Genomic DNA, 13,739 nt, shown 5'->3' with positions numbered 1-13,739 from the left:
ACACCTGTCAGCGAGTGCTTGTGTCCGGACGAGCCGTGAGACCCCCGCATACCTGTCAGCGAGTGCTTGTGTCCGGACGAGCCGCGAGACCCCCGCATACCTGTCAGCGAGTGCTTGTGTCCGGACGAGCCGTGAGACCCCCGCATACCTGTCAGCGAGTGCTTGTGTCCGGACGAGCCGTGAGACCCCCCGCATACCTGTCAGCGAGTGCTTGTGTCCGGACGAGCCGGGAGACCCCCCGCACACCTGTCAGCGAGTGCTTGTGTCCGGACGAGCCGTGAGACCCCCGCATACCTGTCAGCGAGTGCTTGTGTCCGGACGAGCCGCGAGACCCCCCGCATACCTGTCAGCGAGTGCTTGTGTCCGGACGAGCCGGGAGACCCCCCCGCATACCTGTCAGCGAGTGCTTGTGTCCGGACGAGCCGTGAGACCCCCGCATACCTGTCAGCGAGTGCTTGTGTCCGGACGAGCCAGGAGACCCCCGCATACCTGTCAGCGAGTGCTTGTGTCCGGACGAGCCGGGAGACCCCCCCGCATACCTGTCAGCGAGCGCTTGTGTCCGGACGAGCAGCGAGACCCCCGCATACCTGTCAGCGAGTGCTTGTGTCCGGACGAGCCGTGAGACCCCCGCATACCTGTCAGCGAGTGCTTGTGTCCGGACGAGCCGTGAGACCCCCGCATACCTGTCAGCGAGTGCTTGTGTCCGGACGAGCCGTGAGACCCCCGCATACCTGTGAGACCCCCGCACACCTGTCAGCGAGTGCTTGTGTCCGGACGAGCCGGGAGACCCCCCGCACACCTGTCAGCGAGTGCTTGTGTCCGGACGAGCCGTGAGACCCCCGCATACCTGTCAGCGAGTGCTTGTGTCCGGACGAGCCGCGAGACCCCCCGCATACCTGTCAGCGAGTGCTTGTGTCCGGACGAGCCGTGAGACCCCCGCATACCTGTCAACGAGTGCTTGTGTCCGGACGAGCCGTGAGACCCCCGCATACCTGTGAGACCCCCGCATACCTGTCAGCGAGTGCTTGTGTCCGGACGAGCCGGGAGACCCCCCGCATACCTGTCAGCGAGTGCTTGTGTCCGGACGAGCCGCGAGACCCCCGCATACCTGTCAGTAAGTGCTTGTGTCCGGACGAGCCGGGAGACCCCCCACATACCTGTCAGCGAGTGCTTGTGTCCGGACGAGCCGGGAGACCCCCCGCATACCTGTCAGCGAGTGCTTGTGTCGGGACGAGCCGGGAGACCCCCGCATACCTGTCAGCGAGTGCTTGTGTCGGGACGAGCCGGGAGACCCCCCGCACACCTGTCAGCGAGTGCTTGTGTCCGGACGAGCCGTGAGACCCCCGCATACCTGTCAGCGAGTGCTTGTGTCCGGACGAGCCGCGAGACCCCCCGCATACCTGTCAGCGAGTGCTTGTGTCCGGACGAGCCGTGAGACCCCCGCATACCTGTCAACGAGTGCTTGTGTCCGGACGAGCCGTGAGACCCCCGCATACCTGTGAGACCCCCGCATACCTGTCAGCGAGTGCTTGTGTCCGGACGAGCCGGGAGACCCCCCGCATACCTGTCAGCGAGTGCTTGTGTCCGGACGAGCCGGGAGACCCCCCGCATACCTGTCAGCGAGTGCTTGTGTCCGGACGAGCCGCGAGACCCCCGCATACCTGTCAGCGAGTGCTTGTGTCCGGACGAGCCGGGAGACCCCCCACATACCTGTCAGCGAGTGCTTGTGTCCGGACGAGCCGGGAGACCCCCCGCATACCTGTCAGCGAGTGCTTGTGTCGGGACGAGCCGGGAGACCCCCGCATACCTGTCAGCGAGTGCTTGTGTCAGGACGAGCCGGGAGACCCCCCGCATACCTGTCAGCGAGTGCTTGTGTCCGGACGAGCCGGGAGACCCCCCGCATACCTGTCAGCGAGTGCTTGTGTCCGGACGAGCCGTGAGACCCCCCGCATACCTGTCAGCGAGTGCTTGTGTCCGGACGAGCCGGGAGACCCCCCGCATACCTGTCAGCGAGTGCTTGTGTCCGGACGAGCCGTGAGACCCCCGCATACCTGTCAGCGAGTGCTTGTGTCCGGACGAGCCGGGAGACCCCCCGCATACCTGTCAGCGAGTGCTTGTGTCCGGACGAGCCGGGAGACCCCCCGCATACCTGTCAGCGAGTGCTTGTGTCCGGACGAGCCGGGAGACCCCCTGCATACCTGTCAGCGAGTGCTTGTGTCGGGACGAGCCGGGAGACCCCCCGCATACCTGTCAGCGAGTGCTTGTGTCCGGACGAGCCGGGAGACCCCCCGCATACCTGTCAGCGAGTGCTTGTGTCCGGACGAGCCGGGAGACCCCCCGCATACCTGTCAGCGAGTGCTTGTGTCCGGACGAGCCGGGAGACCCCCCGCATACCTGTCAGCGAGTGCTTGTGTCCGGACGAGCCGGGAGACCCCCCGCATACCTGTCAGCGAGTGCTTGTGTCCGGACGAGCCGTGAGACCCCCGCATACCTGTCAGCGAGTGCTTGTGTCCGGACGAACCGCGAGACCCCCCGCATACCTGTCAGCGAGTGCTTGTGTCCGGACGAGCCGGGAGACCCCCCGCATACCTGTCAGCGAGTGCTTGTGTCCGGACGAGCCGGGAGACCCCCCGCATACCTGTCAGCGAGTGCTTGTGTCCGGACGAGCCGGGAGACCCCCCGCATACCTGTCAGCGAGTGCTTGTGTCCGGACGAGCCGGGAGACCCCCCGCATACCTGTCAGCGAGTGCTTGTGTCCGGACGAGCCGTGAGACCCCCGCATACCTGTCAGCGAGTGCTTGTGTCCGGACGAACCGCGAGACCCCCCGCATACCTGTCAGCGAGTGCTTGTGTCCGGACGAGCTGTGCACCTGGAGGAATTTCCCGCGATTTTCCAGAATTGTCTTCAAATCCTGTTTCACGGCTCGAAGGAAAAGGAACTCACAGAACTGTTCACGGACGAATCCAGGGGACGCCACGAGGACGACTTTCACCACTGCAGCCCCCGAGACCGCGCACGGGTCAGAGAGACAGCGCACAGGTCAGAGACAGCAAATGGAACAGAGAGAAAGAGCGCAACACATGGAGAGACGCAGTACAAGAGACACAAAACACTTACCCTCAAAGTTAATGTGACGGACGATCCCCTGCAAGACCTGTTCATAGAACTTCTCCAGAGCCTGAGGAGGAAGAAGAGACTGAGAGCGAGGAGGAGGAGGAGGAGGAAGAAGGGCCTGAGAGCGAGGAGGAGGAGCAGGAAGAAGAAGAGACTGAGAGCGAATGGAGGAGGAGGAAGAAGAGACTGAGAGCGAGGAGGAGGAGGAGGAGGAAGAAGGGCCTGAGAGCGAGGAGGAGGAGGAGGAAGAAGAGACTGAGAGCGAGGTGGAGGAGGAGGAAGAAGAAGAGACTGAGAGCGAGGTGGAGGAGGAGGAAGAAGAAGAGACTGAGAGCGAGGTGGAGGAGGAGGAAGAAGAAGAGACAGAGCGAGAAGGAGGAAGAAGAGACTGAGAGCGAGGAGGAGGAGGAGGAAGAAGAAGGGCCTGAGAGCGAGGAGGAGGAAGAAGGGCCTGAGAGCGAGGAGGAGGAGCAGGAGGAAGAGACAGAGCGAGGAGGAGGAGGAGGAGGAGGAAGAGACAGAGCGAGGAGGAGGACGAGGAGGAGGAAGAGACAGAGCGAGGAGGAGGAGGAGGAAGAGACAGAGCGAGGAGGAGGAGGAGGAGGAGGAAGAGACAGAGCGAGGAGGAGGAGGAGGAAGAGACAGAGCGAGGAGGAGGAGGAGGAAGAAGAGACTGAGAGCGAGGAGGAGGAGGAGGAAGAAGAGACTGAGAGCGAGGAGGAGGAGGAGGAAGAAGAGACTGAGAGCGAGGAGGAGGAGGAGGAAGAAGAAGAGACAGAGCGAGGAGGAGGAGGAGAAAGAAGAGACAGAGCGAGAAAGAAGAGACAGAGCGAGGAGGAGGAGACAGAGCGAGGAGGAGGAGACAGAGCGAGGAGGAGGAGACAGAGCGAGGAGGAGGAGACAGAGCGAGGAGGAGGAGACAGAGCGAGGAGGAGGAGACAGAGCGAGGAGGAGGAGACAGAGCGAGGAGGAGGAGACAGAGCGAGGAGGAGGAGACAGAGCGAGGAGGAGGAGACAGAGCGAGGAGGAGGAGACAGAGCGAGGAGGAGGAGACAGAGCGAGGAGGAGGAGACAGAGCGAGGAGGAGGAGACAGAGCGAGGAGGAGGAGACAGAGCGAGGAGGAGGAGACAGAGCGAGGAGGAGGAGACAGAGCGAGGAGGAGGAGACAGAGCGAGGAGGAGGAGACAGAGCGAGGAGGAGGAGACAGAGCGAGGAGGAGGAGACAGAGCGAGGAGGAGGAGACAGAGCGAGGAGGAGGAGACAGAGCGAGGAGGAGGAGACAGAGCGAGGAGGAGGAGACAGAGCGAGGAGGAGGAGACAGAGCGAGGAGGAGGAGACAGAGCGAGGAGGAGGAGACAGAGCGAGGAGGAGGAGACAGAGCGAGGAGGAGGAGACAGAGCGAGGAGGAGGAGACAGAGCGAGGAGGAGGAGGAGGAGACAGAGCGAGGAGGAGGAGGAGGAGACAGAGCGAGGAGGAGGAGGAGGAGACAGAGCGAGGAGGAGGAGGAGGAGACAGAGCGAGGAGGAGGAGGAGGAGACAGAGCGAGGAGGAGGAGGAGGAGACAGAGCGAGGAGGAGGAGGAGGAGGAGACAGAGCGAGGAGGAGGAGGAGGAGGAGACAGAGCGAGGAGGAGGAGGAGGAGGAGACAGAGCGAGGAGGAGGAGGAGGAGGAGACAGAGCGAGGAGGAGGAGGAGGAGGAGACAGAGCGAGGAGGAGGAGGAGGAGGAGACAGAGCGAGGAGGAGGAGGAGGAGGAGACAGAGCGAGGAGGAGGAGGAGGAGGAGACAGAGCGAGGAGGAGGAGGAGGAGGAGACAGAGCGAGGAGGAGGAGGAGGAGACAGAGCGAGGAGGAGGAGGAGGAGACAGAGCGAGGAGGAGGAGGAGGAGACAGAGCGAGGAGGAGGAGGAGGAGACAGAGCGAGGAGGAGGAGGAGGAGACAGAGCGAGGAGGAGGAGGAGGAGACAGAGCGAGGAGGAGGAGGAGGAGACAGAGCGAGGAGGAGGAGGAGGAGGAGACAGAGCGAGGAGGAGGAGGAGGAGGAGACAGAGCGAGGAGGAGGAGGAGGAGGAGACAGAGCGAGGAGGAGGAGGAGGAGGAGACAGAGCGAGGAGGAGGAGGAGGAGACAGAGCGAGGAGGAGGAGGAGGAGACAGAGCGAGGAGGAGGAGGAGGAGACAGAGCGAGGAGGAGGAGGAGGAGACAGAGCGAGGAGGAGGAGGAGGAGACAGAGCGAGGAGGAGGAGGAGGAGACAGAGCGAGGAGGAGGAGGAGGAGACAGAGCGAGGAGGAGGAGGAGGAGACAGAGCGAGGAGGAGGAGGAGGAGACAGAGCGAGGAGGAGGAGACAGAGCGAGGAGGAGGAGGAGGAGACAGAGCGAGGAGGAGGAGGAGGAGACAGAGCGAGGAGGAGGAGGAGGAGACAGAGCGAGGAGGAGGAGGAGGAGACAGAGCGAGGAGGAGGAGGAGGAGACAGAGCGAGGAGGAGGAGGAGGAGACAGAGCGAGGAGGAGGAGGAGGAGACAGAGCGAGGAGGAGGAGGAGGAGACAGAGCGAGGAGGAGGAGGAGACAGAGCGAGGAGGAGGAGGAGACAGAGCGAGGAGGAGGAGGAGGAGACAGAGCGAGGAGGAGGAGGAGGAGACAGAGCGAGGAGGAGGAGGAGGAGACAGAGCGAGGAGGAGGAGGAGGAGACAGAGCGAGGAGGAGGAGGAGGAGACAGAGCGAGGAGGAGGAGGAGGAGACAGAGCGAGGAGGAGGAGACAGAGCGAGGAGGAGGAGACAGAGCGAGGAGGAGGAGACAGAGCGAGGAGGAGGAGGAGGAGACAGAGCGAGGAGGAGGAGGAGGAGACAGAGCGAGGAGGAGGAGGAGGAGACAGAGCGAGGAGGAGGAGGAGGAGACAGAGCGAGGAGGAGGAGGAGGAGACAGAGCGAGGAGGAGGAGGAGGAGACAGAGCGAGGAGGAGGAGGAGGAGACAGAGCGAGGAGGAGGAGGAGGAGACAGAGCGAGGAGGAGGAGGAGACAGAGCGAGGAGGAGGAGGAGACAGAGCGAGGAGGAGGAGGAGACAGAGCGAGGAGGAGGAGGAGACAGAGCGAGGAGGAGGAGGAGACAGAGCGAGGAGGAGGAGGAGACAGAGCGAGGAGGAGGAGGAGACAGAGCGAGGAGGAGGAGGAGACAGAGCGAGGAGGAGGAGGAGACAGAGCGAGGAGGAGGAGGAGACAGAGCGAGGAGGAGGAGGAGACAGAGCGAGGAGGAGGAGGAGACAGAGCGAGGAGGAGGAGGAGACAGAGCGAGGAGGAGGAGACAGAGCGAGGAGGAGGAGGAGACAGAGCGAGGAGGAGACAGAGCGAGGAGGAGGAGAGAGAGCGAGGAGGAGGAGAGAGAGCGAGGAGGAGGAGAGAGAGCGAGGAGGAGGAGAGAGAGCGAGGAGGAGGAGAGAGAGCGAGGAGGAGGAGACAGAGCGAGGAGGAGGAAGAAGAGACTGAGAGCGAGGCAAGGAGGAGGGGCAGAGGAGGAGGAAGAAGAGACTGAGGGTATGTGCGCATGATCAGGAATTGCTAGCAGAAATTTCTGCAGCGTTTCTGAAAGGTTCTGCACCTCTTGGCATCAAAAATGCTGCGGAAATTGTGCGTTTTTTGTGCGTTTTTGCTATGCGCTTTTTCCACTGCATTGTATAGGAAAAACGCAGGAAAATCCGCACAAAGAATGGACGCGCTGCTTCTTTTTCTGGACATGAAATCCCGTCAGGAAAATTCCTGATCATGTGCAGAGATCTTCCAAAATCCCATAGAGAATGCTGGGATAAGGTTTGCAATGTGGTTTTGGAGCCAAAACCGCGTGGATTTGCCACAGCTAAAATGCATAAAAAACACACCGTGTGCACATACCCATAAGAGTGAGGTGAGGACGGGGGCAGAGCGGGGGGGCCGGGCGAGGGCAGAGCGGGGGGGCCGGGCGAGGGCAGAGCGGGGGGGCCGGGCGAGGGCAGAGCGGGGGGGCCGGGCGAGGGCAGAGCGGGGGGCCGGGCGAGGGCACAGAGGGGGGCCGGGCGAGGGCACAGAGGGGGGCCGGGCGAGGGCACAGAGGGGGGCCGGACGGGGCCGGGCGAGGGCACAGCGGGGGGGCCGGGCGAGGGCACAGCGGGGGGGCCGGGCGAGGGCACAGCGGGGGGGCCGGGCGAGGGCACAGCGGGGGGGGCCGGGCGAGGGCACAGAGGGGGGCCGGGCGAGGGCACAGCGGGGGGCCGGGCGAGGGCACAAGCATGAACAGTCATGGGGGAGGGTGGAGATGAACCTTCTCGTGTTGCGAGCAGTTTCCGCGCCTCTTTCGTGGAATGCTGGTCTCGATCTTGGCGCGGAGCAGGGTCATACTCGATGTGACGAGACAGATGTGTGCGAGACCTTCCTGCATGATGACTGCCGCCACATCGGCATTGAACGCGGGGTCACAGGCCTGCTCTGTGGGGAGAAGGTGGTGGTCACGCATATACAGGGCGGGGGGCCGCAGCCACCGCCGTGCTCTCACCTATCCTCTCCAGTACGATGCTGTCCCACTGCTTCTTGGCCAGGGTGAACTTGCGGTTTGGCTCCAGCTCGATGGTGTGATAGGCTCCCATCTAGAGAGACAGGCGAGAATGAGGCTGAAGGCCCCGGGGCCACAGACACGGGGCCACACACACGCCGCCTCCTCCTACCTTCACATACTGGTTCTCCTGGATGTTGATGCCCTTCACCCGCAGCTGGCACGCCTGGGAGTCAAAGTCAATGTTCTCCACACAGATGGTGAGGGTGGTCCGCACACGGTTACTGCCCACACTGCCCGTCGAGGACTCAGTCGTCACCTTCCTGCAAGAGAGAGGAGATCTCACAAGGTCACAGCAGCCATTCCTGCGGCACCCCCCGAGAAGACCCCAAATCAGAAGGTCGGAGCAACCCAAGAATGAAGAGCAGCACAAGCAAACTGTCTCTCACCTGATTGTGGACGCCCGCAGACTGTCGCCCGCCTGCAGAAGGTTGTACGTGTGCCACATGTCCTCCGCCTCCTCCGGGACCAGGGTCACCTGACTGAAGAGAGGAACGTAAGAGGAGAGGAGCCGCACTGCCCACTATACACACACAGGAGGAGGAGAGGAGCCGCACTGCCCACTATACACACACAGGAGGAGGAGAGGAGCCGCACTGCCCACTATACACACACAGGAGGAGGAGAGGAGCCGCACTGCCCACTATACACACACAGGAGGAGAAGAGGAGCCGCACTGCCCACTATACACACACAGGAGGAGGAGAGGAGCCGCACTGCACACTATACACACACAGGAGGAGAAGAGGAGCCGCACTGCCCACTATACACACACAGGAGGAGTAGAGCCGCACTGCCCACTATACACACACAGGAGGAGGAGAGGAGCCGCACTGCCCACTATACACACACAGGAGGAGGAGAGGAGCCGCACTGCCCACTATACACACACAGGAGGAGAAGAGGAGCCGCACTGCCCACTATACACACACAGGAGGAGGAGAGGAGCCGCACTGCCCACTATACACACACAGGAGGAGAAGAGGAGCCGCACTGCCCACTATACACACACAGGAGGAGGAGAGGAGCCGCACTGCACACTATACACACACAGGAGGAGAAGAGGAGCCGCACTGCCCACTATACACACACAGGAGGAGGAGAGGAGCCGCACTGCCCACTATACACACACAGGAGGAGGAGAGGAGCCGCACTGCCCACTATACACACACAGGAGAAGGAGAGGAGCCGCACTGCCCACTATACACACACAGGAGGAGGAGAGGAGCCGCACTGCCCACTATACACACACAGGAGGAGGAGAGGAGCCGCACTGCCGACTATACACACACAGGAGGAGGAGAGGAGCCACACTGCCCACTATACACTCACAGGAGGAGAATAGGAGCCGCACTGCCCACTATACACACACAGGAGGAGGAGAGGAGCCGCACTGCCCACTATACACACACAGGAGGAGGAGAGGAGCCGCACTGCCCACTATACACACACAGGAGGAGAAGAGGAGCCGCACTGCCCACTATACACACACAGGAGGAGAGGAGCCGCACTGCCCACTATACACACACAGGAGGAGGAGAGGAGCCAAACTGCCCACTATACACACACAGGAGGAGGAGAGGAGCCGCACTGCCCACTATACACACACAGGAGGAGGAGAGGAGCCGCACTGCCCACTATACACACACAGGTGGAGGAGAAGAGCCGCACTGCCCACTATACACACACAGGAGGAGGAGAGGAGCCGCACTGCCCACTATACACATAGGAGGAGAAGAGGAGCCGCACTGCCCGCTATACACACACAGGAGGAGAAGAGGAGCCGCACTGCCCACTATACACACACAGGAGGAGAAGAGGAGCCGCACTGCCCACTATACACACACAGGAGGAGAAGAGGAGCCGCACTGCCCACTATACACACACAGGAGGAGAAGAGGAGCCGCACTGCCCACTATACACACACAGGAGGAGAAGAGGAGCCACACTGCCCACTATACACACACAGGAGGAGAAGAGGAGCCGCACTGCCCACTATACACACACAGGAGGAGGAGAGGAGCCACACTGCCCACTATACACACACAGGAGGAGGAGAAGAGGAGCCGCACTGCCCACTATACACACACAGGAGGAGGAGAAGAGGAGCCGCACTGCCCACTATACACACACAGGAGAAGAGGAGCCGCACTGCCCACTATACACACACAGGAGGAGAAGAGGAGCCGCACTGCCCACTATACACACACAGGAGGAGAAGAGGAGCCGCACTGCCCACTATACACACACAGGAGGAGAAGAGGAGCCACACTGCCCACTATACACACACAGGAGAAGAAGAAGAGCCGCACTGCCCACTATACACACACAGGAGGAGAAGAGGAGCCACACTGCCCACTATACACACACAGGAGGAGGAGAGGAGCCGCACTGCCCACTATACACACACAGGAGGAGATACACACACAGGAGGAGAAGAGGAGCCGCACTGCCCACTATACACACACAGGAGGAGGAGAGGAGCCGCACTGCCCACTATACACACACAGGAGGAGGAGAGGAGCCGCACTGCCCACTATACACACACAGGAGGAGAAGAGGAGCCGCACTGCCCACTATACACACACAGGAGGAGAAGAGGAGCCGCACTGCCCACTATACACACACAGGAGGAGGAGAGGAGCCGCACTGCCCACTATACACACACAGGAGGAGAAGAGGAGCCGCACTGCCCACTATACACACACAGGAGGAGGAGAGGAGCCGCACTGCACACTATACACACACAGGAGGAGAAGAGGAGCCGCACTGCCCACTATACACACACAGGAGGAGGAGAGGAGCCGCACTGCCCACTATACACACACAGGAGGAGGAGAGGAGCCGCACTGCCCACTATACACACACAGGAGAAGGAGAGGAGCCGCACTGCTCACTATACACACACAGGAGGAGGAGAGGAGCCGCACTGCCCACTATACACACACAGGAGGAGGAGAGGAGCCACACTGCCCACTATACACACACAGGAGGAGAATAGGAGCCACACTGCCCACTATACACACACAGGAGGAGGAGAGGAGCCGCACTGCCCACTATACACACACAGGAGGAGGAGAGGAGCCGCACTGCCCACTATACACACACAGGAGGAGGAGAGGAGCCGCACTGCCCACTATACACACACAGGAGGAGAAGAGGAGCCGCACTGCCCACTATACACACACAGGAGGAGAGGAGCCGCACTGCCCACTATACACACACAGGAGGAGGAGAGGAGCCAAACTGCCCACTATACACACACAGGAGGAGGAGAGGAGCCGCACTGCCCACTATACACACACAAGAGGAGGAGAGGAGCCGCACTGCCCACTATACACACACAGGTGGAGGAGAAGAGCCGCACTGCCCACTATACACACACAGGAGGAGGAGAGGAGCCGCACTGCCCACTATACACATAGGAGGAGAAGAGGAGCCGCACTGCCCGCTATACACACACAGGAGGAGAAGAGGAGCCGCACTGCCCACTATACACACACAGGAGGAGAAGAGGAGCCGCACTGCCCACTATACACACACAGGAGGAGAAGAGGAGCCGCACTGCCCACTATACACACACAGGAGGAGAAGAGGAGCCGCACTGCCCACTATACACACACAGGAGGAGAAGAGGAGCCACACTGCCCACTATACACACACAGGAGGAGAAGAGGAGCCGCACTGCCCACTATACACACACAGGAGGAGGAGAGGAGCCACACTGCCCACTATACACACACAGGAGGAGGAGAAGAGGAGCCGCACTGCCCACTATACACACACAGGAGGAGGAGAAGAGGAGCCGCACTGCCCACTATACACACACAGGAGAAGAGGAGCCGCACTGCCCACTATACACACACAGGATGAGAAGAGGAGCCGCACTGCCCACTATACACACACAGGAGGAGAAGAGGAGCCGCACTGCCCACTATACACACACAGGAGGAGAAGAGGAGCCACACTGCCCACTATACACACACAGGAGAAGAAGAAGAGCCGCACTGCCCACTATACACACACAGGAGGAGAAGAGGAGCCACACTGCCCACTATACACACACAGGAGGAGGAGAGGAGCCGCACTGCCCACTATACACACACAGGAGGAGATACACACACAGGAGGAGAAGAGGAGCCGCACTGCCCACTATACACACACAGGAGGAGAAGAGGAGCCGCACTAACCACTATACACACACAGGAGGAGAAGAGGAGCCGCACTGCCCACTATACACACACAGGAGGAGAAGAGGAGCCGCACTGCCCACTATACACACACAGGAGGAGGAGAGGAGACGCACTGCCCACTATACACACACAGGAGGAGAGGAGCCGCACTGCCCACTATACACACACAGGAGGAGAGGAGCCGCACTGCCCACTATACACACACAGGACGAGAAGAGGAGCCGCACTGCCCACTATACACACACAGGAGGAGAAGAGGAGCCGCACTGCCCACTATACACACACAGGAGGAGAAGAGGAGCCGCACTGCCCACTATACACACAAAGGAGGAGAAGAGGAGCCGCACTGCCCACTGTACACACACAGGAGGATGAGAGGAGCCGCACTGCCCACTATACACACACAGGAGGAGAAGAGGAGCCGCACTGCCCCCTATACACACACAGGAGGAGGAGAGGAGCCACACTGCCCACTATACACACACAGGAGGAGAAGAGGAGCCGCACTGCCCACTATACACACTCAGGAGGAGAAGAGGAGCCGCACTGCCCACTATACACACACAGGAGGAGAAGAGGAGCCGCACTGCCCACTATACACACATAGGAGGAGAAGAGGAGCCGCACTGCCCACTATACACACACAGGAGGAGGAGAGGAGCCGCACTGCCCACTATACACACACAGGAGGAGGAGAGGAGCCGCACTGCCCACTATACACACACAGGAGGAGGAGAGGAGCCGCACTGCCCACTATACACACACAGGAGGAGGAGAGGAGCCGCACTGCCCACTATACACACACAGGAGGAGAGGAGCCGCACTGCCCACTATACACACACAGGAGGAGAAGAGGAGCCGCACTGCCCACTATACACACACAGGAGGAGAAAAGGAGCCGCACTGCCCACTATACACACACAGGAGGAGGAGAAGAGGAGCCGCACTGCCCACTATACACACACAGGAGGAGGAGAAGAGGAGCCGCACTGCCCACTATACACACACAGGAGGAGGAGAAGAGGAGCCGCACTGCCCACTATACACACACAGGAGGAGGAGAAGAGGAGCCGCACTGCCCACTATACACACAGGAGGAGGAGAAGAGGAGCCGCACTGCCCACTATACACACACAGGAGGAGAAGAGGAGCCGCACTGCCCACTATACTCACACAGGAGGAGAAGAGGAGCCGCACTGCCCACTATACACACACAGGAGGAGGAGAGGAGCCGCACTGCCCACTATACACACACAAGAGAAGAGGAGCCGCACTGCCCACTAAACACACACAGGAGGAGGAGAGGAGCCGCACTGCCCACTAAACACACAGGAGGAGAAGAGGAGCCGCACTGCCCACTATACATACACAAGAGGAGGAGGAGAGGAGCCGCACTGCCCACTATACACACACCGGAGGAGAAGAGGAGCCGCACTGCCCAGTATACACACACAGGAGGAGAAGAGGAGCTGCACTGCCCACTATACACACACAGGAGGAGGAGAGGAGCAGCACTGCCCACTATACACACACAGGAGGAGGAGAGGAGCCGCACTGCCCACTATACACACACAGGAGGAGGAGAGGAGCCGCACTGCCCACTATACACACAGGAGGAGGAGCCGCACTGCCCACTATACACACACAGGAGGAGAGGAGCCGCACTGCCCACTATACACACACGGGAGGAGGAGGAGGAGAGGAGCCACACTGCCCACTATACACACAGGAGAAGGAGGAGAGGAGCCGCACTGCCCACTATACACACACAGGAGAAGAGGAGCCACACTGACCACTATACACACAAAGGAGGAGGAGAGGAGCCGCACTGCCCACTATACACACACAGGA

The 13,739-nt window shown here is 61.0% G+C and overlaps 1 protein-coding gene across 1 annotated transcript in view; it reads right to left on the bottom strand.

The window, feature by feature from the left end:
- PELO (pelota mRNA surveillance and ribosome rescue factor) overlaps positions 1-13,739 on the bottom strand; it is a 150,608-nt gene that overhangs the window by 23,070 nt on the left and 113,799 nt on the right. Inside the window, exons 2-7 of the mRNA XM_073646281.1 lie at positions 8,085-8,177; positions 7,808-7,958; positions 7,639-7,729; positions 7,408-7,571; positions 3,119-3,179; positions 2,737-2,995 (exon numbers count right to left, since the gene is read on the bottom strand). Coding sequence (XP_073502382.1) covers positions 2,737-2,995; positions 3,119-3,179; positions 7,408-7,571; positions 7,639-7,729; positions 7,808-7,958; positions 8,085-8,177 — 819 coding nt within the window. The remainder of the gene's footprint in view (positions 1-2,736; positions 2,996-3,118; positions 3,180-7,407; positions 7,572-7,638; positions 7,730-7,807; positions 7,959-8,084; positions 8,178-13,739) is intronic.

Source organism: Phyllobates terribilis, unplaced genomic scaffold, assembly GCF_046119375.1.
Source record: "Phyllobates terribilis strain yellow unplaced genomic scaffold, ASM4611937v1 Scaffold_9__5_contigs__length_417890890, whole genome shotgun sequence".
NCBI lineage: Eukaryota > Metazoa > Chordata > Amphibia > Anura > Dendrobatidae > Phyllobates > Phyllobates terribilis.
Note: the sequence above shows the minus strand (reverse complement) of the source record. Positions and strands in the feature narration are given on the sequence as shown.